Genomic DNA, 24,078 nt, shown 5'->3' with positions numbered 1-24,078 from the left:
CCCCCCCCCCCCCCCGTCCCCCAAAAAATCAGTAGTGTGTTTTATTGGATTGGAAGATGAACCTAAGGAATAGGAGAAAAGGAGGGAGGGAAGGAGGAAGGAAGGAAATAACATGGAAATGGTGGAGAAATATAAAAGTATATTGTCAGCTTGCGAAAGGCATTTTAATGTGTGACTGTGGTCTCTGAGAATGGACTATTGTATGGAATATTCAGATACTGTTGTTTTATGGCTCGGTATCCATTCTAGAGGTTAGAGTTACTAAGGTTAATGAACAAATGTTAATGCTCCATCCAGGCTGTCATTCTGAAACTGTTTGGTTCCCACCAGTTTTGTTGCATTTGTACCTTGTGATTTTCCACTTTTGCGAAAATGAAATCTTTAAAAGGGAAAGACATTATCCCTCCAGGAACGCGGTTGGGTGGGTCCTTGTAGCTCAATGGCCTCATTAGCTCCCTACTTTAGAGTCTGTTTCAGGACGATGTTTAAATACAAATGGGAAAAACAGAGATGACAGCTAGGATTTTGAAAGCAAAAGAATGTGGAATTTTTTTCAACCAAATACAGACACTTCAACTTTTGAATTAAAACCGATATCACCCAGCCGGTGTTGCTCAGTGGTTGTGCGTTGACCCATGAAGCAGGAGGTCACAATTTGATTCCTGGTCAGGGCACATGCCTGGGTTTTGGGCTCGATCCCCAGTAGGAGGCGTGCAGGAGGCAGCCAATCAATGATTCTCTCTCATCGTTGTTTCTCTCACTCTCTCCCTTCCTCTTTCTGAAATTAAAAAAACAAACAAACAAAAAACCAATGTCACCTTAGAAAAAGTGTTTTCTGGGAAACGAGTTAAAAATGAGTTCAAAATGAGGACGTAATATATATATATATTTAAATGTTCAGTCATTTAAAAGCAAAAACTTCCATAAACCCTTAATTGCACACCTTCCTTTAAGACACTGAGAGACAGGTCAGATATTAGCTCAGAAATAGAGCTTCAGTTTTAATTCTTTCTGTGCCTTCTCAATGAGAGGTGAAGACTTGCTTGTTATCTGATAAACACCAGAGGGTGGTGACGCTAGTTATAAATCTTCTCTGAGCTTTAAGGGAAATTCCAGAAAGAAAGAGCGTGCATTGTTCAAGAGCATTTTCTGCCTCAAATGGGAGGGCTTGCCCCCTCCCCCGCCATGCCAATGTAAAATAAACATCAAGAAACGAAATCTCCCTTCCTAGCCTGATTTGCAGAAGTTCAGACCAACACAACCAGATCCGCATGGCGGCATTTACTGGGATGACGGCGGTGGTATCTAGGACACTCCAGCAGTTTAATGGTGGCCCTTTTGTTTAGCATTCTCTGGTGCTTTTTCTTTCGGGACTGATTATGCATTAAATATTCCCATGAACCTGCTGGACTCACACAGCATTTTAGTATTAATATTTAATGTAATGCCCTTTAATGTATTTTTCCATATAGTCTCTTTTTTTTGAGGGCGGGGGGGAGGATCACTAATTATTTTTCTCTTAAACCAAGAGGAATTATTGTGCAAATCTGCATCTGACCATTCTGAGAGTGAGAATGAAAAATGACCTGTAGTTTGTACATCCTTCTTCTGTCTCCTCAGAGTTATGCTCCTCCCCTTATCCTGTCCATGGGGCGGGGAGGGAGGATGTCACAACCCAGAAGCAATAAAAGTATGAAGTACCATCTCTTTGCATGTTTACCTGTTCTGCAGGTACTAACATCTCCTTTCCAAGTCAGGAAATTTTAGTCATTCCTTTATTCATCATTTATTCAGCAAATCCCTATTGAAAGCCAGCTACCTAGGAGATGTTCTTAAAGGCAATCGGTATTGCCTTTAAAAATATGGGCAAGAATGGGGCTCCTAGTCTAGTGTCAGCACACAAATAAAGAGCGTTGCATGCTGTGGAGAAAATATAACAGGGTGATGAGGCAGGTTGTTTTAGGCGGGTGGAAAAGGAAAGTCTTTTTTCAAGCAGCAACTTGAAAACTAAGAAGGAACCAGGCATGCAAAGACCTGGGGAAAGAGCTTTCTGAGCAGAGTGAACAGCTAGTACAAAACCCCGAGGTGGGAACAAGCCTGCTGTGTTCCAGAAGCTGTTGTGGCTGGAGAGGGGGTGAAGGGGAGAAGGAGGAATGAGCTCGGTAAGGTCGCCAGGACCAGATTGTACAGAACCTGGGCAGCCGGAGTTTTATTCTGAGAGACATGAGGCCTTCAGAGGGTTCTGGTCAAGGGAGTACTGTGACCTGGTTGTCTTTCAAAAAGATCCATCCTGCCTGCTGGGGGAGTATGCATTTTAGGGATTGGAGGACAAGACTGGAAGCTTGGAGGAGGGAGTCGTTTAGGAGGTGTATTAGTTACTTATTGCTGCGTAACAAATCACCCCCACACCTAGTAACCAAAAGCGACAATCTGCATTTATGGTGTTGGATGATGTCTGTGGGTCAGGAATCCAGGAGTGGCTTAGCTGGGTGGTTTGGGCTCAGAATCTCATGAGGTCACAGTCTGGGCTATAGTCATTTCTGAAGACTTGGCTGGGCCTGCCGAATCCACTTACAAGATGGCTCATTCATGGCTGTTGGCAGGAGTCTCATTTTCTTGCCACATGGACCTCTCCATAGGGCCACTTGAATGTCCTCATAACATGGCAGCTGGCTTCTCCCAGAGTAAGGGGTCCAAGAGAAAGCAAGGTGGAAGCCACAATGTGTCCTCATGACCTAGCCGTGGAAGTAGCACACGGTCATTTCTGCAATTTTTTTGTGGTTACTCAGGTCGGTCCTATTTATGGTGTCTGTGACTGTGAGGAGGTCGCCATCTGGGAGGCTGGCTACCATAGATGGTGTTCATAGCAGGTGTCCAGGTGGGAGATAATGGGGGTCAGACAGGAGTGCCCCACAAAACTCCTATGCATCCGGTAACATGTCTGAATAGAGATTGTCCTCTGTCATTGGCAGTGTGATGGCCTGCTATTTGCCAGTAAGTCCACAGAACCGAAAAATACTCCAATTATAGCCATTGTTAAACTCTGAAGCGTTTTAGCCACAATTTACTTGGCTTAATTTGACAAATGTTCGGTGATTATGGCAAGCGACAGAATGATACAAACTATGTGCTTCTCAATGATTTAAATAACATCCCAATCTCTTGAGCAGACAGGAGGAAAGATAAATACACTTCTATTACATTCGTATTTTAATAACACCTATTTTGTTCCTAAATTGCCTGCTGGTTTAGTTGCTTGAACAGGCTTAATTTATCTCTCGCCCAGCCATGCTCAACAAACTGTCATTCTTATCGTCAGTTAATGGGAAGATGCTTCAAGGAGAGGTAAATCAGCAAGTACCACTGGCCCTGGAACTCCTCCTGTCGGCTTAGTTCTGGCAGCAATCACAGTAGAATTATCATCTGTCAGAGGCGAGAATTAATGCAAAAGAGTGTGGGTGAAAATTGCTCTATTTAATTAGGGGAGTTGTCTGTAGCTTTAAATTAGTTTCTCTGGTGGGTTATTTCTTAGCTTTCTTTTGTTTTAGACAAAAGAAAGAAACTGAAACTCAAATCATTGAGAAGCAGCCTTTAGGGGGGAAAAAAAGTGTCAGCTGCAGTTACTATGGCTGGTTGACCAGGGAAGACTCTCACCTTAACATCGTGCAAAAATGGGTCACTCTGGTGGCAGAGACTGAACTGAATGCTGTTACTCAATGGATTGTCATATTTTAAGAAGAGTTCCATGTTTGGTGAACTTGCAAACATAGCAAACATTTTCCCATCTCTGACTCAAACTTGGAGAAAAAAAATTTACTTTTTTTTTTAAAGGTTTTTTTCGCAAGTTTGAAAAAAATGGTTTTTACTATTTACATTCAGACTTTTAAAATTCTTTCCTACCCATGGATAACACAGTAGGCCTTACGTTTAAAAGAAATGCATGAGTAGCAGTGAGCCCTTGGCACAGAACCAGACACTGTTGTTTCTGAGGTCATTTTGAGTCAAGTAATGTCCTTGGGCTGTTAGCATCACACATAAATCCCCCATGTTCCTGAGGCTCCCCTCCGGCCATAAAACCGATGTACTTATTTGTACTTGCTTCAGTGCCCGCAAGTGATGAAGAGGAAGGCGCAGTTCTGTTTGACAGCTCCGGGAAGGCGGCTGCTGATCCCTTTGACTCGTCCTCTGGATCCGTGCAGCTCATCGCAGTCAAACCCACAGCCCTCCCTGTGGTGCACCCCACCCCGGACCGGAGCCAGGAGGCCGCAGCGCTCAACGGTGAGGTGAGCACCTGAGCACCCAGAATGGGAGAGAGGCCAGGCAGCCAGGAGCACCTCCTGGGAACACCGGGGGCAGGCTGCTCTTTTGGTCATTTTCACCTCTGCGTGCACAGGCCTCAGTGGAATGAATCAGGGCACAAGTCCCCCAAAACAAATTTGTTAGGTGATGTTTTCAGAGCATCGTTTTTACCTTCATTCTAGGAAGTCTAGAGGGGGCTTTTTAAAAACTGTAGTTATGAAGAGAAACCTCAGAAACTCCTCCCCACATACAGTCTTACCTTTCTTGATAACGCTCCTAAACTGTTCATTATCGGATGCCAATTGCAAGGGGCTTAATGTGAGAGGGCACTGGAGAGGATCCTGTCACTCGAACAGGGATGTGCCCACGCTATAGCCTTTGAAATGAATTTCACTCCTTGGAGCAAGACTGAAACAACCCTTTCCCTGCTCTTAGAAGGATTTCTATTGATATCATGTGGTCATTAATTTTCCTAAGAGTCTGAAAAAAATTATAACATGTATAGGGAATGATGGTTTCACAAAGATTATTTTAAAGAAAACATAGCAACATAGAAAGTTCAGAAAATAAGAGAAAAATCACTGTAATTTCACGACTCTAGGATATCCTCTGTTTTCACTCTTACACCTTTTCTTCAAGCTTTTGATCAAACTCATTTATATTTTCGAATCCCATCATCTTGAATGTTAGATATTGGCTGTGTTGCTCATGTCTTGCTGATGATCATTAATAATGACTTAGTTGAGAAGGTATGCCATGGATTAAAAAACTCATCTCCCATTGTTCAAACCTTCCAGGTATGTTTTTGTTTCCAGTTTTGGTTTTGGTTATTATAAATATCACTTCAATTAATAATTTTAAGAGCTTTTATTTTGAAATAATTTTAAGCTAAAAAAAAGAGTTTTAGTAATAGTACAGAGTTCCTATACACTTTTTTCAAATTTTTATTGATTGATTTTGAGAGAGAGAGAGAGAGAGAGAGAGAGAGAGAAGGAGAAGAAGGGGGAAAAATATATATATCAACTTTGTTGTTCCACTTGGTTGATTCTCATATGTACCCTGACCTGGAATCAAACCTACAACCTTGTCACATCAGGATGATGCTCTAACCAATTGAGCTACCCAGACAGGGCCTCCTATACACTCTATATATAGCTACCCTCATGTTAACATCTTATAGAACCATAGAATAATTACCAAACCCAGGAAACTAACTATTGACTCTTAGACCACTTTGAGTTTCACTGGTTTTCCCACTGATGTCCTTTTCCCATTTCGGGATCCACCAAGGGTCCTCCATGGCATTTAGTTGTCGCCTTAGTCGCTTCCAGTCTGGAATAGTCATTCTTTGTGACCATTCTTTGTATTTCATGACCATGACTCTTCTGAAGAGTACGGGCCACTTGTCATGTAGAAAGTTTCTCAATCTGAGTTTGTCTGATGTTTTCTTGTGACGGGACTGAGGTTATGTAATTTTTGGCATAACCACAGGGGTGCTAGGCCTTTTTGTGGGCATCCTATCAGGAAATACCTGATCCTGATATGTCTGACTACTAGTGATACTAACTTTCATCTCTGACTTTGAACCTCTCATGGAATGTTGCTTTAGTTGAGATTCCAGAAATGGGATTCCTGGCCCAGAGGATGTTACCCTAACTTCCTTCTTTCCTAGTTTTTGCAGTGGCAAGCAAAATGAAGGGACAGTGAAGACTTGTTAAATTCTTCCAGTCTAAAAATAGAATTAGGGCCCCAGTTGGGGAAATCCTTTGCAAAAGTTAGGGGGGAAAATGTCTTCCAATTATTATTTCTTCAAACATTGTAAAACTAAAATATCTAAGATAGTGAAACTTGGTCCTCATATTGTGTAGGTTGATATATGCACCAGGTGAATTTTCCTTTTATGAATTACAGGAAATTCTTTTAAAGATTATTTTAGCCCTGGCCAGCATTGCTCAGTTGGTTGAGCATTGTCCCATACACCAAAAGGTTGTAGGTTCAATCCCCAGTCAGGACATATGCCCCTGTTGCTGGCTCAATCCTCCATGGAGGGCGTGCAGGAGGAAGCCGATCAGTAGTATTCACTCATCGATGTTTCTCTCTCTCCCTCTCCTTTCCTCTCTCTGTAAATCAATAAATACATGTTTTTTAAAAAAGATTATTTTAAAGAAAGCATAATAACAGCACTACACATGGTTATATTAATATAGTCAAGTCTGATTACAAACAGCACTAATGGTTCTCCATGTCATCCAGTAAGTGTCAGGCAGATATCACCATTCAGTTTCATTCATGGGTGTAACATCTTCATCCTTTGTTGTTTATTTAGCATAATCATCTGTTTATATCTTTTTTGAGTATATTTTTTATTTATTTCAGAGAGGAAAGGAGAGGGAGAGAGAGATAGAAACATCAATGATGAGAGAGAATCATTGATTGCATGACCCCTACTGGGGATTGAGCCCGCAACCCAGGCATGTGCTCTTGACCAGAATCGAACCTGGGACCATTCAGTCTGCAGGCTGATGCTCTATCCACTGAGCCAAACCAGCTAGGGCTGGTTTGTATCTTTGAAGGTCAAAAGGTATGTTCCTTTTTAGAAGACCAGACTGGCTTTGCCCTTTAGAGCAGAAACTGGTTGGCATTGGTGACCATACAAGGCTTCAAAATTCCTTATCTCTTGAGAAAAATATAAATTGACAAAAATAAGCACTCAAATGCAGATTGATAGTGTGGAGAGACCTTGGGAGCAGGGTGTGTGCTGCCCCTTCCCACCCCGTTCGTCTCAATTCAGCCTCCCCAGGAACCGCCTGTCTTATCCAGGTGGGCACCAACTGAATGGCCAAGGGAGATTATTGGGTTCCTCAGGGCTGAACCTAGAATTGGGCACCAAGATCCAGCTGGGCTGCTCAGTCAGAGGCTCTCATGCAGGGGGGACAAAAAAGGTTTAGGTGGGATTGAGGCCCACGCCACAAAGCTAAAAGAGTGGACTCAGGCCTATGTCTGAACAGACTCAGGTACATTAGGGAATAGGAGGCTTTGGTGGAAGGTCTCAGGCAACGTAGGTGTGGGCCAGACTCCACGTTGTCTGTGGCCCGCTGTCGTGAGCTGGTATTGGAAGGGATCACAGTTGGGTCATGGCTGGCTCGAAGGCCTGGACATGAAGCCTAGGATTACTTCTCCTGGAGTTGTGACCCTCCGCTGTGCAGGGTCAGGTGTGGACCTGAGACGATCTCTCTCCCCAGGTGAACAAAGCCCTGAAGCAGAAGTCAGACATCGAACACTACCGGAACAAGCTGCGCCTCAAAGCCAAGAGGAAGGGGTATTACGATTTCCCTGCAGTGGAGACAGACAAAGCTCAGACGGAAAGAAAAAAGATGTATGAGAAAGCCCAAAAGGAAGTCGAGCACGTGTTGGATCCAGACCCAGAACTGTGCGCCCCCTTCGCCGAGTCTAAAAGCAGGTGCGGTCTGTAAGGGAATTATCTGAAGGTCGCTGCGCCATTGGTGGGATGAGGGTAGTGGGTGCCTTGGGCAATGCAGTCCTGGTCCCTTGATCTGTTAGCTTAGGACTGTCCTCTCTGAAGGCCGGTGAGCCAGACCATCTTTTGTGTGAGCATGTGCTCCATAATGAGTCTGAAAGAGAATAAAATTGAAGCCACAAATACTTGGGCAAACAACCATAATTGTCCTTTAGCTTAGTGACATTTTCAAACTTTAGCTGTTTCAGAGCTGGGTGAAGATATAATTATCACCTACCTGGTTATGCAACTTCCAGATCAAAGGACATGGTATTTTTTTCAATTATTTTAGAGGCTCTTGCATAAGAAGAGCAAATTTCATGCCTCGCCTTTTCATTCAGCTGCAGTAAGTATTTACCACATAGCTACTCGGAGCTCCATGCTGGGTTCATCTCTTTAATTCATAGATTTGGTCCTGTATTTGACATTTAGTGTCACCTACTATGTATGAGCCACCACTCAAGATGCTGAATACCGTCACAGTCGTGTTGCTTTTTCTCACTCATTTATTCACTCATCCATTCAACTCATTCAACATTTTATGGCAGACCAGACAGCCCAATTGCTGCTCTTAAGGTCCGAAGTGGGAGAGAAAGATAACCACCTCAAAAGTTTATCACGCACAAGTGTGATGGGAGTTGAAATGTGAGGTGCTGTAACAGTCTATCAGGGGACCCGGCCTCCCAAGGGAAGGTTAGGCCCAGGGGTTTGAATTATCATCCTTCCAAGCTTTGTTGCCAGCTAAGCAGAGGGTGATCTCACCGCCTGGGTAAAGGAAGAGAAGTTCTAGCAAAAGCTGTGCACGCCCATCTTTCTTCTTTTCCTCCCCACCCCGAAGCACTTCTTCAGAAACACTCCTTCATGATTTGAGACCATGGCTTTCAAATACACATTCTCCTTGGTGACAGCCCCTTGGCTGGGAGCATGCCAATGGTCTAACCCGCCCCTTAGCCTTGCCAGACACACTCTTCCCAGACTGGGTGGGACAGGACCTTTCCCTGCCTGAGTGGGTGTTTATTAAAAGCAGACTTGACCATGTGACAGGCTTGGATGGGAGACACAAAATCCAGCTGGGAGGTGAGGCTAAACTTTTTGAACGGAATTGACAGAATTTATTTTCAACAAAGAAACGAAGGATTTTTAAACCAGTGCTTCATTTGACATGCTTCTCATTAGGCTCGGGAGGGACAGCAAGCTATTGATGTGAAACCACACTGTGACAGGGAACACAATGCCGGTGTCACCATGTTGATAACTGTAGAAAGAAGAGAAGATAGGGATTTTATGGGGAGGCTGGGGGCTTCTTTAGAGTTTACTTAGCATGTTGAGAGCTTTTAGTTCAGCAGTCTTTTATAGACAGGGTGGGGAGTTGTTTTTTCTGGGTTTCCTGATGATACTTAGAAAAGGAATCAAAAATCATGTGCCAATGAGAACTTAACTTGGAAGCTATTTGAGAAATTAATAAAACTTTCAGCTGAAGCTTTTTTTAGTTCTTCAATTATAGTTGGCATTCAGTATTATATTAGTTGCAGGTGTTCAGCCTAGTGGTTAGACATTTATTTCTATAACTTGTGAAGTGATCCCCCTGATAAGTCTACTACCCATCTGGCACCATCCATATTTATTCCAGTATTTCTGACTGTATTTTCTATGCTGTACTTTTTTTTACTTCTTAACCCTTTCACCTTTTTCACTCAATCCTCCATACCCCCTTCCATCTGGCAACCATCAGTGTGTTCTCCGTATCTATGAGTCTGTTTTGATTGTTCATTTATTTTGTTTTTTAGACTCCACATACATGTTAAATTATATGGATTTGTCTTTCTCTCTCTGACTTATTTCACTTAGCATAATACCCTCTAGATCAGTTATTCTCAACCTTCCTAATGCCGCGACCCTTTAATACAGTTCCTCATGTTGTGGTGACCCCCAATTTCATTGTTACAAATTGAACATAATTAAAGCATAGTGATTAATCACAAAAACAATATGTAATTACATATGTGTTTTCCGATGGTCTTAGGCGACCCCTGTGAAAGGGTCATTCGACCCCCAAAGGGGTCGCGACCCACAGGTTGAGAACCGCTGCTCTAGATCCATCCAGGCTGTCGCATATGGTGAGATTTCATTCTTTTTATGTTGAGTAATATTCCATTGTATACATGTACCACATTTTCTCTAGAACACAGTTTGGGAACTGCGTTCTTAAACTATAGTAGGATTAAAAAGCTCCTAAAAATCTAAATAAAATTTATCATTATCTACCCAGCTATATATTCAGAGGTTAAAAAAAAATAAAAAATAAAAAAAAAACCCCACAAACTTCTCAAGTTCGCAAGTATCCAAATTTATTGACTTTTAAAGAATATAGCAAAATAACAAGAAATGAATACACCTCTTGGAACTCTATTTGGTTAAAATAAGTAACCTCTCTACCTAAGAGCCTAAGTATTTCTAAGTAGTTTCTTGCACACCTTGCACACTGAGGGTCTGGTCGGTTGCCATCCATACTCACCAGCAGCCTAGAAGCTTGTATCCTAAAGGCGGCTGGCGTGCACTCAGCGTCTAAGCTCTCACCCACCTCCGTGGTTCCTGAAGGGGCTTCCACAATCTCACTTTGTATTTCTAATGCTTCCAAAATAACCTATTTTACTAATCCTAGGGTTTTATCCCCAACCACCCGTCTTAGTAAATCTTTTCTAAATGGGCTAATTGGCAATCTCAGGGCAGCTGTGAAATCTACTTTTAAAAAAAGTCTATAATTAGGTCAAGGAAGAGAGCTTTGTGGGGTCTCAAAGTGTGACTCACTCAGGACGGATTCTGTTTGACAAAGTTGTGCTCCATTCCTAAAGAAAGCCCCTCATTGCAGACAACTCTAGGGCACATTTCATTATGGTCGGGCTTAACCTCTTACATTCGTCAGGATTCTTGTGGTTGCAAGTGATGGAAATCTAGCACAAACAGGTTAAGTAAAAGGGAATTTATTACTGAACATAATTGAAAGGTCAAGGCTTCCGGTGTGGCTAGATCCCAGGGATCATGCCATGTCTCCCATATTTATCTTGCTCTCTCTTCACTCTTTCTGGCTCCTTTTCAGGCAGGCTCTTACCTCTTAGCGGCAGCAGCACCTCTAGGCTTGTAGTCTATCTTCTTAGAAACCTCAATGCCGAGAGAATGCCTGTTTCCTGGTTGCTCTAGCAAAAGCCCTGGGATTCAGTGTCCTTGGACCACGTCCCTCTGACCAATCAGTGTGGCCACGGGGGTGCGATGCTGTGATTGTACAGCCTGATTCTCATGCCAACCCCTGGAGCCAGCGAAGGCCACAGAGAACAGCATATGGGTACCAGGCAAGCAGAGATCACAGGTGCTCTCTAAATAGGTGTAAGCCCTCGTGGTGAGGGAGTAGGTCTGTTGGTGTCTGTGTCATTCCCTGGGCTAATTGCAAGGGTAGTGTTTTGCTTTGGGAGTCCTAATGTCTGTTCTAGACTAACAGGGTGTGACTGCCATGCTTGGACATGCTGGGTGTGTGATCTTGAAAAGGCGTGTATACCTGCCAGATTTCTGGTTTCCCACAGAGCCACTGAGAACAAATAAAGCAACTGTTTTACCTTCAACCCGTGAGTAGATAGAATGTTAGAATCAAGACATAAAATAGGTGGTATTTGGCGAGTTTGCTCAAGGTAGATGCTCTGAAATGCGAGTTGTTAACAGAGGGAAACTTCTTGTTGGATGAGAAGGAAGTTGGTGATTTTGTCGTTCAAAGGATCACGTGAAAACCCCCTGTCCCCACTGGGCCTCACTCCCCACTTGTGTTACTTCCTGTGGAAAAAGCAAAGTAAAGCCACAACCCTCCTTCGTTGCTGTGTTTTTCCTCCTCCTCAAAAAGTTCCTCTCATGACAAGGGAAACAGGACAGTGGTGGCAAATGTCGGCATTTCCAAGGGGGTTCCAAGGGGAGCCTCTGAACGTGCTGCTCCCTGGGACTAGGTGCTTGGTGCTCAGGTGGGCATGTGGCTGCCTGTAGGTCTCGGCTGAACTGTCACCTCTCCTGGGAGGCCTTCCCTAAAGTTGTCCCCCATCATCGTCACCCTCGGTCACATCCCCTTGTTGTTTTTCTGAACATTAATATAAGCTTTTATTGACAACAATACTATGCTTTATGGTTGATTAAACACACACACATATGAATATTACATATATAGGGTGACCCCCCCCCAAAAAATGTGTACATACTAGTACACTGAATAATTATTAAGGCAGTGTTTATTAAAATACATTTTATGTTCCAAATTGAGCTATCCGCTATTGAAGTGTGTGTCACGTTTTTGAAGTCTAGATGAACAGTTGTGTGTGTGTGTGTGTGTGTGTGTGTGTGTGTTTATTTTGGCTTTAAACATATTTTTCCAATTACAGTTTATTCGATATTATTTTGTGTTGGTTTCAGGTAGAAAGCATAGTGGTTAGACAATCATATGCTGTATAAGTGTTCGCCCTGATACTTCCAGCACCCAGCCGCTACCATACATAGTTATTACAACATTACTGACTGTGCATTCCCTATGCAGTACTTTACATCCCCACAACGGTTTTGTTGTGCTTCTCATCTCCTTGTTTTTCTTACGCAAGGGGCTTACACTATCTAGAGAGCACTTATCACTCTGAAATTATCATGTGGTTTATCTGTCTCTCTCATTAGAATGTAAGCTCTGTCTTGCTCACTGTGGACCTTCATCACCTTTCATGGTGACTGGAACATAGTAGGTACTCAGTAAATATTAGGTATGATGGACGGATGGACCAATGGATAGAGGAGCCCCAAACTGCCTCTAGTTGATAACTCCTTAGGCCAGAGGGGAAACCACTGTGGGGAAGGTAGAAAAGAAAGTCTATCCAAGTGTCAGTATGAAGCATCCCATTAGCCTCCGGGCTTATTAACACATCATGGAGCCCTGCCTGCAGAATCGGAAAGATGAATAAGAACAGGAGGCTGCTGAGTCAACAGTCAACAGAAGCAAGTTTGTTCTTCCAGTGTTAGCTCTTTTCAAGGGTCAAGGGAAAGCCATCGGCCTAGCCAGCAGCAGGATTTTAGATGAGGTTGCAGTGTTGCGATTGATTGTAGTTACCAGATGAAAGAGCATTTACAATTCAGCCAAATGGTTACAGCATCTGGGAAAAAAAAATCTTTATTCCACTATTTCTATGGCCCCTGGTGACTGGGGAGCAAATGCCTTCAATTCTGAGAATTTGTGAGGCGAATCCAACCCAACCCTTCATTGGTTGCCTGTATTTTGGATCAGTGGAGAATTCCATCTGTCAGGGCATTTGCTGCATCATAACAGTTGTTGGATTTTCTACAGGCAACAGATGAAGAACTCTGTCTACCGAAGCCGGCAGTCTCTGAATAGCCCAAGTCCGGGGGAAACGGAGATGGACCTCCTGGTGACACGGGAGCGACCCCGCCGTGGAATTCGTAACAGCGGATATGATGTAAGTCTCTGATGGGCCAAGCTTTTCTTTTCCTGAATGCAAAAGGGATAGAGTATCCCATATGTTTCAATTTAGTGTATAGCTGTGGAATTTAAAAATGCAGTAAAATCTTTTCTGTTTTATTATTTCTTACTACCTATTTGCAAAGTAAGACTATTTGGAATGGCCAGAGTAAGAATGATTGATACAAGGGTCTCAATTTCCAAATGCAGTCATTTAGAAATAGTTCAGTATTGGCCTTAAACTCAGAGATTCTAAACTCTGTTCTTTCCCGTTCTGTTCTTAGAAACTTAGTATGAACCATGGCCATGGGTTAGGACTCATTTGAGGACGGGCTGTTTTTCATCCATAGCAACACTGAGGAGTTGGATTTGTTGGTTGCATAACTTCTCAGTTTGCCATGGACACGGCGAGGTGTCAACAGGGAGATGGGGTGATTTCATGTCATGAAGTACATGTGATGTGCAGTTGATATCTCCAAACTGCAAAAATTCTGCTAATCCCATCAAACTTCCCCAGATGATCAGTTATGATTTGGTGCCTCCTGTCGTATTGTGTATCCTGTCGCATGTCACTGCATCCGTTGAGTTGCGCTCACATGAACGATACCCCGCTGAGATATTCAGTAAGCTTCGCCCAGCCCTGGAATTTCAAATGGTCTTGAATATATTCTTGGGTCTTATGAAAAGTGTTTCTTTCCCAGTCTTCTAAAATGTTTCTCTTATTACAAATAAAAAGTTTTCTGTAATAGAGCTATGATTGAAATATGTCTGGATAAAGCTTTGTCATAATTTGTGAGGTTGTCATTTGAAAATGACACTTGGATTTCTTAAACATACCATACTAATTTAATGGCAAGAATATTCCCCCCTACCCCCTCAGGATTGGTCATTGTTTTCTACAGTAGCTAAAAATGGAGTTCTTTAATGGTCCAATTAAAATCAGAGATAGCCTACCTAATTTGAATTTCTAATTACCTCCCTTATATTTAAACTTGATGTTTGTGTTGGTGGTGATATCCTTCTCTCTTATTTCTTTTTCCTTTTTTGATATAAGACAGTTTGATAGTTTCGTTTTATAAAATTCTAGATGCTTTGGGCAAATCGTTTTTCCCCTCCAGATTAAAGTATTCAATATTAATCTTTCTCCTCATAAAAGTATTTCTTGTACTAAACTCAGTCATCAATTGAATAATCAGCCTGTGGGTGAATATTGGCGATTGGACTTTTCCTGTTCATCTCCCCCTACCAACGGTGCGTGTTCTTTCTGGCTGCTTGTAGCTGGGGGAGCTTTTTCTTCTGCTAGGCCCTCGGGCATCTCTGAGGCATGCCAGGATTCTTAAGTTATCTCAGGTTTAGTATTTATAGGTTTCTTGTGAGATTCGAGGCACATAAATTTTACTATTTGAGGAAATAGGCCAGAGGTTTCCGTATTTTGAAAAGAGAACATTGCAGATTTTTTTAACCACTGTGCCAAGAGTGAGTACTCACTTTTGGAATGTCTTGTTAGTAAATTACCTGGAAGGAGAGAGATGACTTTTAAAAGGAGGTTGCTCACCCCTCACAAACATGTATAAATATCCCAATCATAGATTACATTAGGAAGGCACTAATAGATTTTTAAAAATATATACATTTCTTTGCAGTGTGCATATGATCTCAGAAATAATAAGCGAATACGTTTCCTTAAGAGAAAATGATCATCTAGGGAACGATTTTTAAGAATATAGATTGTTGACTATGAGAATGAAATTGCTTCTTATATCTCCTCCTGTGTTTTTTATTCTAATCATATGAAAAGTGGCTATCATTTACTGACTACACCCTGTAGATCAGGCCCTATTTCAGTCTTTCCATGTGTGTTGTCTAATTGAATTTGAAAAGTCAATAGTCAGTTAGGTACTCTCATTATGCCCATTGTCCAGATGGGAAAACCAAGGCACAGAGCAGCCACATCATTTGCCCACCTCCAAAGCCCATTTCCTTAATCACCATGCACTATGACTTCTATCTACACCCACCCTACTAAACATCTGTCCTCACCTAAATATAGAACATAATATTCTGTATTTCTGAATCTCTCGAAGAGGCTTAATGTCAGGTCTCCTAAGAATTCTTGCATGGATAATTCACACAAGCAAAAAACGGACCGTCAGATAAAGTAGAAAAAGAGAAGAGTCATCATTTTAAACAATGCATTCATTCTCTGAGCTCTTGATTTTCCAAAAATGTCAAGGCACTCCTGGCAAAGGAATCCATTAGCCCAGCAGTGAGCAGGTCATTCAGTTGGAAGCATGTCAATCTTTCTCCTGGGCCTGGGGAACTTGAAGCCGGGCCAGGATTTCCAGTCATTGCTGCCAGATCAGGAAACACCAGGGGGACCCGCTCCCTGACATGGCAGAAACAAAAGCCCTGGGAGATTGATTCAATTGTGAATTTTCCCAAAGTTGACTACTTTAGAGTCCCAGCCGAAAAGCCTGCATGTAAGAACAAACAAACAAATATGTGCTCCACAGGCAAATCTTAGCGCCAGGACTGGTGGAGGCCTGAGCTGTCCCAGGTTTTTCCACAGGCTCCTCTTCGGGCCTGCACAGGAGAGCCTCTTAGCTCCAAGGGCTTTGGGAATCAGTGTGTTTGGCAAGAATTCTCAACCTCCCACTCAAGCTAAAAACAAAGGATGTAACACACTCCTGGCAGTACCTGTGGCTCATTTGGGTAGTAATTTTCTTAGGAGGAAGCACCCCCTTTAGAAGAATGCATGATTTTAGAAAGATGTCCAAGACTGATCACTCCTCAATGGCCAGACCGCATCATCAAATTAAATTGTGGCATTGACATGAATTCCTCTCAGTGCATAAAGTGGGTACAAGCGATCATGTCAGCCTAATATTTAAAAGCAAAAAAAGAAATCTGTATTTCAAAATGTTTTTTACATGTTCTTTTCCAAATGAAATTCATAGAAAACAATGAAGCAGTGAGGGAACGAAAATGGCCCAAATGTGAATTCTGGGCAGAATAAAATCCCAAGTGATTTTCCCCCCGTTGGCCGAATTAATAACCTCTGCCTGTGGCTGATGAATCAGACTTTGCTTCCAAAGGGCAAGTCATTAATTCGATCGTTCCCCAGAAAAAAACCAACCAACCCGGATCTGTGTTTGGAGTTTAAAAATCTATGACAGGAATGGGGTCAGCTATGTGCCGTGGCTGTGAAGGAGACCGAATGGATTGTCTGACTTACAGCTTCGCAAATGAGCGCTGACGTCCCAGAATGAGACACCTTTGCAAGCTCCTGCCCTTAGGTTTCTCTGGGCACCTTGTCCAAGGTTCTATGCCCTGCAGGCACTCAGAGAGCACTCGAGGCAGAATGGTGGGCCCAGACCCTAAAATGTGGGCAGTGGGTTGAGACCGTTAAGAAGGATGATGGGTGCATCGATGCACCTCAGAAGGGAGATCGAAGGCTCTGCCACGGCAACCAGTCATTGGTTCTCATCCCAGAGGCGTTCTTTCAGGGAAATGTTCGGGAACACCAGCTGCTTTTCCATCTGAAAAGTTGATGTTAATCTACACAAAAAGGGGCGCTACCCCAGAGAAGGTTCAGCTGCAGAAAACATGAAGCCATTTAAATAGACAAAACATGACTCTGAGGAATTGGGTGCTCCTCAAGTCGTCGGAGGGCTGGAGCAATGTTCCAGAACATTCCTGAGGAGGGGCGGCTGCCTCTGCCCAAAGCAGGAAGATGGGGAAGCGGCTGCCCTGGGTCTGACGAGGAGCAGAAAGGTGGGCGCTGCCTCATGTCCTCAGCCCAGACTGCACACTAGTGCCCGGCATTACCAGAAGCTGACGATTCAACCACGGCCACAGCCTCATGGAGGGCCTGACGTGCACGTAGCTTAACCGTCAGCCTCCGCACTACAGGAGTGCACGCTGCAGAGAGGTTCCAAATGCCCGTCCACTGTCCCCAGCGCGCACCACGTGAAAGGGAGATGAGGCAGCATTGGGAAGCAGTTGGGGGAATCGGTGGAGGAAAGCAAAGGGGGAGATGGGAGCATCGCTCAGCGCTCAGGCCCCAGCCGCCTGCAGAAGGCCGGGCGCCTTGTGCTGTGCGTGATGGGGTGTGTGTCTTGCTGGCTTCTCTGGGCTGACAATGCAGCCGGTTTCCCTTGGATCCAGGTGAGCAGGTGGAAGGAGGCCAAGGAATCGGAACAGTTGTTTTGATGGGTTCCATTTGCAAGGGGATGAAATATGATCTGGAAAGTTCCTCCCCCCCCTCCACCCACTCCTGCAATGGCCTATAGCAAGTCTGGGGCCTTCTAGGTACAATTGTAAATCCCATTAGTAACAGGACTCTCTCCTGCTCGCCCACTCCCACCCTCCCCCAGCATCTTACCCCTTCGGCATGACGGTCGGAGGCCAGGGCATAGTACAGGAATGTCCTGGCAGCTCATGGTGTTCCCGGTACAAGGGACAATCAACGTCTAGTTTCATTGAGAGGCAAATGGTTGCATTTGGAGGCTTTGTCCTTCGCCTCTACCTGCTGCCACCCTAAGAACTAGGTGCTCTTGTGTTGACCCCACTCCCCCCACCATGACGACACCCCCTCATCATCCCACCTAGAACCGTGTTGCATGTGTCTCCCATCTCAGCCTTCAGTTTCCTACCTCTGCCAGCTGTTTCAGCTATTAATAGCCCTGGCTTCATCTGTTATCTTAAGTTAATTTATAGTACATTGTATTTTTTAACAGAGGATTTTAATCCAACGGAAATGCATGGTCATCGGAAATCAGGGTCCCTCACTGAGCCTGAGCAGAGGTGGAGGTGTTTGGTGGTGAAGGGAGCCTTTGGGTGTAGGCAGTATCTCACCTGGCTGGTGGCTGCCCAGAAAGACACTTGTTAACCCTGCAAAGATGGCAAGTTGGGGGTGGCGGGGGGCAGGAGGCAGGTTTAGGAGGGAGCAGGCCAGGTTTCAGGATGGCCCAGTGGCCTCACTCAGAGCCAGGCCTTCCCTGCAGGCCCAGGACCTCCCCCAGTGCGGGCAGTTTCCCACTGGGCAGGAGACAAGCAGCTTCCTTCTGTCGTGAGCGCACAGTGCCATCTGCCTGCTCGTTCGCTGATTCCTGGGATCTGGATGCCGCCTGCTCCTACTGTTTACCGGCCTCGTCCCTCCTCCCCATCCTCCCCCCCCCCTCCCCACCCCTTGACCAGTGTAGCTGCTTATTGCAGGCCAGGGTCTCCAGTATGCTCTTGGTATGACTACCTGTAGGGGAAGGGAAGGAAGCAGGATTGGGCAGAGTTCAAAGCTGGGCCATGCACAGATACTACAAGGTCTCAGCTGCCCCGCAGGGAGCTCTGGAGCTCGCATGGCCCTGCACAGTTGTCCTGAGTAACAAGGTCAAATCCCAGTCGATAGCGGAGCAGCTGGCAGTGTGCCCGGAGCTGGGGGAGTGCGCTCTGCGGTCCTGAGCAGCACAGCACAGTGTCCTCTCTGCGCTAGTCCCCCAACCCTGGTTCTCCTTGGCCCACGTGTGGCCTCCAAACCCCTGCAGCAGCCAGAGGCCAGCAGGCAAATGAGAACACCCCTTGGGAACTGCTCTCCCTTTCATTTCCTCCAGCAAACATGTATTGAGTGCAGTGGAATCATTGCATCATATCTGCAATGAACATAGGAAAATTCAACAGCATAGGCCCTGAAAGACAAAGGAAAAAGGTAATTTAAATATTATTTTTTTGCATATTTTTTTATAAGGTTGTATCTCTGAGCCTTGTTTGTGTACTGTGTGGCCCATTTAAGGATTTTCAAAGGTTGTACTATACATGATAATATTTACCTCTCCACTGGTGTCAGCATCTAAGCCCCACATGTACTACCTGTGGGAGGCTCCATGGAGAAGAGAAAGATGGATTAACTCTAGTGCTTGTCCAAGGTAGACAGGTACACACACACGCACACACACTCTGCTGTGGCAGTGACCTGGGGTGGGAGCAGGGAGCCCTGAAGGTTCAAGCCCGTCTGTCCCACAGCCTCCGCCGGTTCCAGTCCCCAGTCTCACCTGCTGAAGCCGTCAAATAACTGCCAGAGGAATTCAAAACCATACACCCTCGCATAACATCCTTCAGTGGCTCCCACAGCTTCGGGGAATAGACTCAAACTCTAAGCTTCTGGCTCAGGACTCACCTGCTCTGGCTGGCCCTGGCCTGCCCTTCTACCAAAGCTTGCCACCTCTTGGCTCCACCCCACGTGCCCTTCCCAGACTCGTTGTGTGGAGTCCCATCTGTGTATGTGTGTCTTTGCACGTGCTCAGAACATTCCTTCCAATCTGCTCCATGGAGGACAAGGTTTCTCAACCTCGCCATTATGGACATTGGGGCGGGATGATTCTTTGTCTGCAGGGCTGTTCTGTGCATCGTAGGATGTTTAGCAGCATCCCTGGCTTCTACCCACTAGATGTCTGTAGCGCCTCCCCTTTGTGACAACCAAAACTGTGTTCAGACCTTACCAAATGTCCCCGGGGGGCAAACCCCTTCCCCAGGTGAGAACTGCCTGTCCAGGCATTGCTTTCAGAACTCGGCTGTACATCATCTCCCCCAGAATCTTTTCCGACCCCTTATCTCCGTGGGTCTCACTTAGATGCCTGTCCTTTGTGTTCCAGTAGCTCCTGGGACTCACTCCAATCAAAGCTCTCACTCCCTGTCTTCCAGCTGGGAAGCAGGTTTATGTCCATTACTCCCCCATCGGACTCCTCAAGGACAGGAATCATGTTTTATTCATGCTGGAAACCTCAGCACCCGGAATAGGAACTGGCGCGTAGGAGATGCAGTGTCTGTCTTTGCTGAGCAAATGAACAAACAAGTGTGTCGGCCAGAAGAGGTGACTCCGGTGCTGAGACCTGAAAACAGGGGGCAGATTTATAACTCTGAACTATATAGAAACGTTTGCTTTGACTGGCCTAGGAAGCGTATAGACAGGAGGATGTTACTACTGTTTAAAGTTAAGTCTAAATGGTGGTTATCGGTTAGGATGCTTTGGCTAAAAGAACGGAAAGCTCACCCAACTCAAACTATCTGAAGTCATTAAGGGAAGGTATTGGGCACCGTGATTCCGGGCATGATGTGGTTAGGGCTCCGGCTCATTTCTCTGCCTCGGGCAGCCCTGTCCTCTTCATGTGCTGGCCTTGTCTGCAGGTTGGTTGTCTCTGGTGGGAAATGGCTGCCCAGGCTCGGGCCTCACATCTATGTACATGCTGCTTTGACCAACACAAAAAGAGAATTTCCCTTCCCAAATGTGAAACCAGGTTTATGGGTTTTACTCTAACTGAGCCACTATAGGTCAGCGGCCCACCCCTGTATCAGTCGCTGTAGCAGCGAGGATAAGAGGAGGAGGAGGCTTACGCGGATTGATTTGACTCAGTCAGACCTCACCAATGGAGCTGCGCCAGCTTAGACCCCCCGAGACACAGGGAGAAGAGTGGATGGATACGGAGGCCATCCACAGGGCCCCGTACTTGAAGAACATTGGTGGTTGGGCTTTTTAAGGGGCAAAAATCACACGATCCTCCCTGTCAGTCCTCCCTCCATTTCCGCCTCTCATCTTGGGTCGACCCTCCCTCGGTAAAGGGAAGGATCAGTGTGGTGATGAGCCAATGACCACTATTCCCGGGGGCTTGGGAAGCTCTGGCTGAAGTTAGAGATTGTGTTTCAGGGGCAGAGAGAATGGCAGAGATGGGATCTGTAAGTCTGTGGATTTTTCAAAAGGAGAAAAAGCAGGTGGGAGTTGGCGGTGGGAATGGCTGTTTGGTTATGGAGCAGTGCTGACTCTCAAGGTTGACCCTCTGTCTCCAGCCACCTGCAGGGCCCACTCAGCTAAGAAGACAAGAAAAAGCAGGTGATGACTCGCCTCAAAACCAAGCAGCAAAATAGCTTCCCTCGAGAGAAGCCACTCTTTTGTGTTTACTTTCAGGTTGATTCCTTTTTAAAAGGTATTTTTAATTAATGGGCAGTGGCACATAGATTATTCCCAGCGTTCACAGAATTACTATGGGACAGTTACGCTCCTAGCCTCTGGAGCTGGGCTGCGTTCAAGTTCCAGCTCAGTATAGCCGTGTGAATTTGGGCCAATTACTTCACCTTCTGTGCTTTTCTTTCCCATCTATAAAGCGGAGATACAAATGGTACCTGCTTATAGAGTCCTTGTGAGAATTAAATGAGCTGTCACACTCTGGCTAACAGAATCTATGGGGGTGAGAGAGGGATACACTTTTTTTCTGTTTCTTTTCCATTCTAACACTTTCAGTATCTCAGAACTGATATGAATTTTGTCTCGCGGCAAAGAGAGGATTGTATTTTTCAACCGGTGCCTTTCTCCAGCATGAGGGGACTACAGAAGGGCTCTGCAAAGGTGCCCAAGACCTTCCCCCCATTGCCCCCACACTGGCCACACTGCCAAAGGTGATCGCTAACAGGGTCACACAGGACAGCCAGTCATTGTAACTTAAGTTAAATGGGACGTGGGGACTTGCTCAGTAATTGAGTTCCCACCGCTCTGTGGGGGGGAGGGCGGCAGGTTAAGGGGAAAGACAAGAGGACGGAGCCTGATGCGCCTCCTGCAGGATGGAGAAGATTTGCTTTGGGAGCAGTGAGTAATGCTGACACTTGTCCACTTGCCGGGGACATGGAAACACGTTCTTTTACTCTTGACTGTCCACCCCTAATCTCAGTGCGATAAAAAGTGCCCCTCTGCTTAGAAATCTACGAGAGGCCCTGTAACGTCATTTCCCCTCACCTAAGATGCAGAAACAGCATGCTGCTTTCATGTCCTTCTAGCTTCAAAGTGGTTGTGGGACATCCTTTGGAAAGCCATCAGAGTGAAATTAGAAAATTTGCTGAGAGTCTTTAAAATTCCATTTGCACACCTGTGGCGGAAGGGAAGTTGACCCCCTCCCTGTTCTGAGAGGCAGTTTCCGTTTATTGTCAGAGAAGCTTTGAGATGCAGGCTCGGGAGGAACTGCTGAGCGCCCCAGTGCCCTGAGAGCTCCTCTCCCCACAGAGGAAGTGGAAACTCCCTGAAGCTTGGTTTCCACAAGCAGCTTTGTAAAGATGTCTCTGCTTTCCCAGTGACAGGCAGCACTTGCCAGGAGGCTGTTACGCAGCCCGAGCGGGCATCAAAGGCAGAGAAGCAGCGCTGTTTTATGTTGCCCAAAGGACCTTATTTGGTGGGGAGAAAAATGGGCCTGGAGTCAGAGCCATCCATCATGGCCAGATGGGCCAGAAATCTATCTCGCTGAAACCCCTACTTGGCCTTTGCTGTGAAGTGGCGGACTTTGTTCAGAATCTGTTCTCCTTGCTGGGTGAAACTGTGGTTGACACTGAGCTGAAAATCACTGCCTTGAGGCACATTTTGGAGAGAGCCTTCAAATTCTTGTGCTTCAGAAATGAAGTGCCTGGGTGAAGCAATGTGATACTGCACACACGTGTATATCCTGGAAAGGAGGACTGTGTAAAACATCGATCTTCTCTGGGGCTCATAACTCAAGAAATTCTAGAATACATGGCTTCAAGAGTCCTTCATTCCTCCTCTTCAACTCCATCCTATATAATAAAAGCCTAATATGCTAAGTGTCCAGTCGTCCATTCAACCAAAGTGTAATATGCTAATGATATGCTAAGGTCGCTCAACTGCTCGCTATGATGTGCACTGACCACCAGAGGGCAGACAGTTGACTGGTAGGTTAGTTTGCTGCTGGGGTCCAGCAGATCGGGACTGAGCGAGACAGGCTCAGGCTGGACATGCCTTGGAGCCCTCCTGCAGTCCCTCCCCAGTTGGCCAACCTCCTGCATCCCTCCTCGGCCCATATCATGCCCTGGTGGGATCCCTCATCCTGGCCTACACCCACTGGCAATCTGGGACCCCTTGGGGGATGTTGGAGAGCTGGTTTCGGTGCAATCCCACAGGCCAGGCTGAGGAACCCTGCTGGTGCACGAATTCATGCACCAGGCCTCTAGTTTTAAATAAAATTGTCTCATTCATTTTAGACACATATAAACGTCTTTTACTATTGAAGACTTTTGGGCAGAAATTCTCCAGGCTGTATTTTTTAAAAATATTTTTACTGATTTCAGAGAGGGAGAGAGAGATAGAAGCACCAATGATGAGAGAGAATCATTGATCGGCTGATTTCTTAAATTCCTGGTATTTGCCATTCTGAGATACAACAGGAAACATGACAAAATCCCTGTCTTCATGGAGTTTATATTAAGGGGACAGATAATAATCATGTGGACACTGCTGTATCCTGCAATGTCAGAAATGCCATGGAGGAGCATAAAGCAAGGCAAGGCGGTGGAGAATAGCAGGAGGTGCGCTTCACAGGTCGGCCAGGGTAGGGCTCTCTGGGGAAATGACTTTTGAGCAGAGACCTAAAAGGAGGGACCCAGCCAGGCTGACCCTCGGGGGGTAAAAACATTCCTGGCAGAGGGAACTGCAAGTGGAAAGGCCCAGAGGAAGACCTATTCCTGGGCAGCTCAGAGAGCATTAGGAGACCCATTGTAGCAAGATACCTGTTCTCAATAAAGGGTCTCAGCCTTGACTCCTTTTTTTACTTCATCCCCACACCTCATCTAACCTCATCTACTGAATCATGTCAACACTCTTCCAAAGTATATTGTGAACTCACCTACATCTTTGTCCGTGTCTCTCTCACCCAAGACCCTGCCATCTCTTCTTGCCTGGATTACTGTAAGAGTCTTCTCACTGACCTCCCATGAATTTCAATCACACTTCTCC

General features: G+C 45.3%; 1 protein-coding gene across 1 annotated transcript in view; it reads left to right on the top strand.

Annotated features, from left to right (window-relative positions):
• Nucleotides 1–24,078, top strand: part of KIAA1549L (KIAA1549-like ortholog) — a 98,445-nt gene that overhangs the window by 55,466 nt on the left and 18,901 nt on the right. The window contains exons 14-16 of the mRNA XM_015568939.1: nucleotides 4,105–4,283; nucleotides 7,542–7,759; nucleotides 13,173–13,302. Coding sequence (XP_015424425.1) covers nucleotides 4,105–4,283; nucleotides 7,542–7,759; nucleotides 13,173–13,302 — 527 coding nt within the window. The remainder of the gene's footprint in view (nucleotides 1–4,104; nucleotides 4,284–7,541; nucleotides 7,760–13,172; nucleotides 13,303–24,078) is intronic.

This window comes from Myotis davidii, unplaced genomic scaffold (assembly GCF_000327345.1).
Source record: "Myotis davidii unplaced genomic scaffold, ASM32734v1 scaffold425, whole genome shotgun sequence".
Lineage (NCBI taxonomy): Eukaryota > Metazoa > Chordata > Mammalia > Chiroptera > Vespertilionidae > Myotis > Myotis davidii.
This window is presented reverse-complemented; position numbering and strand designations above follow the sequence as displayed.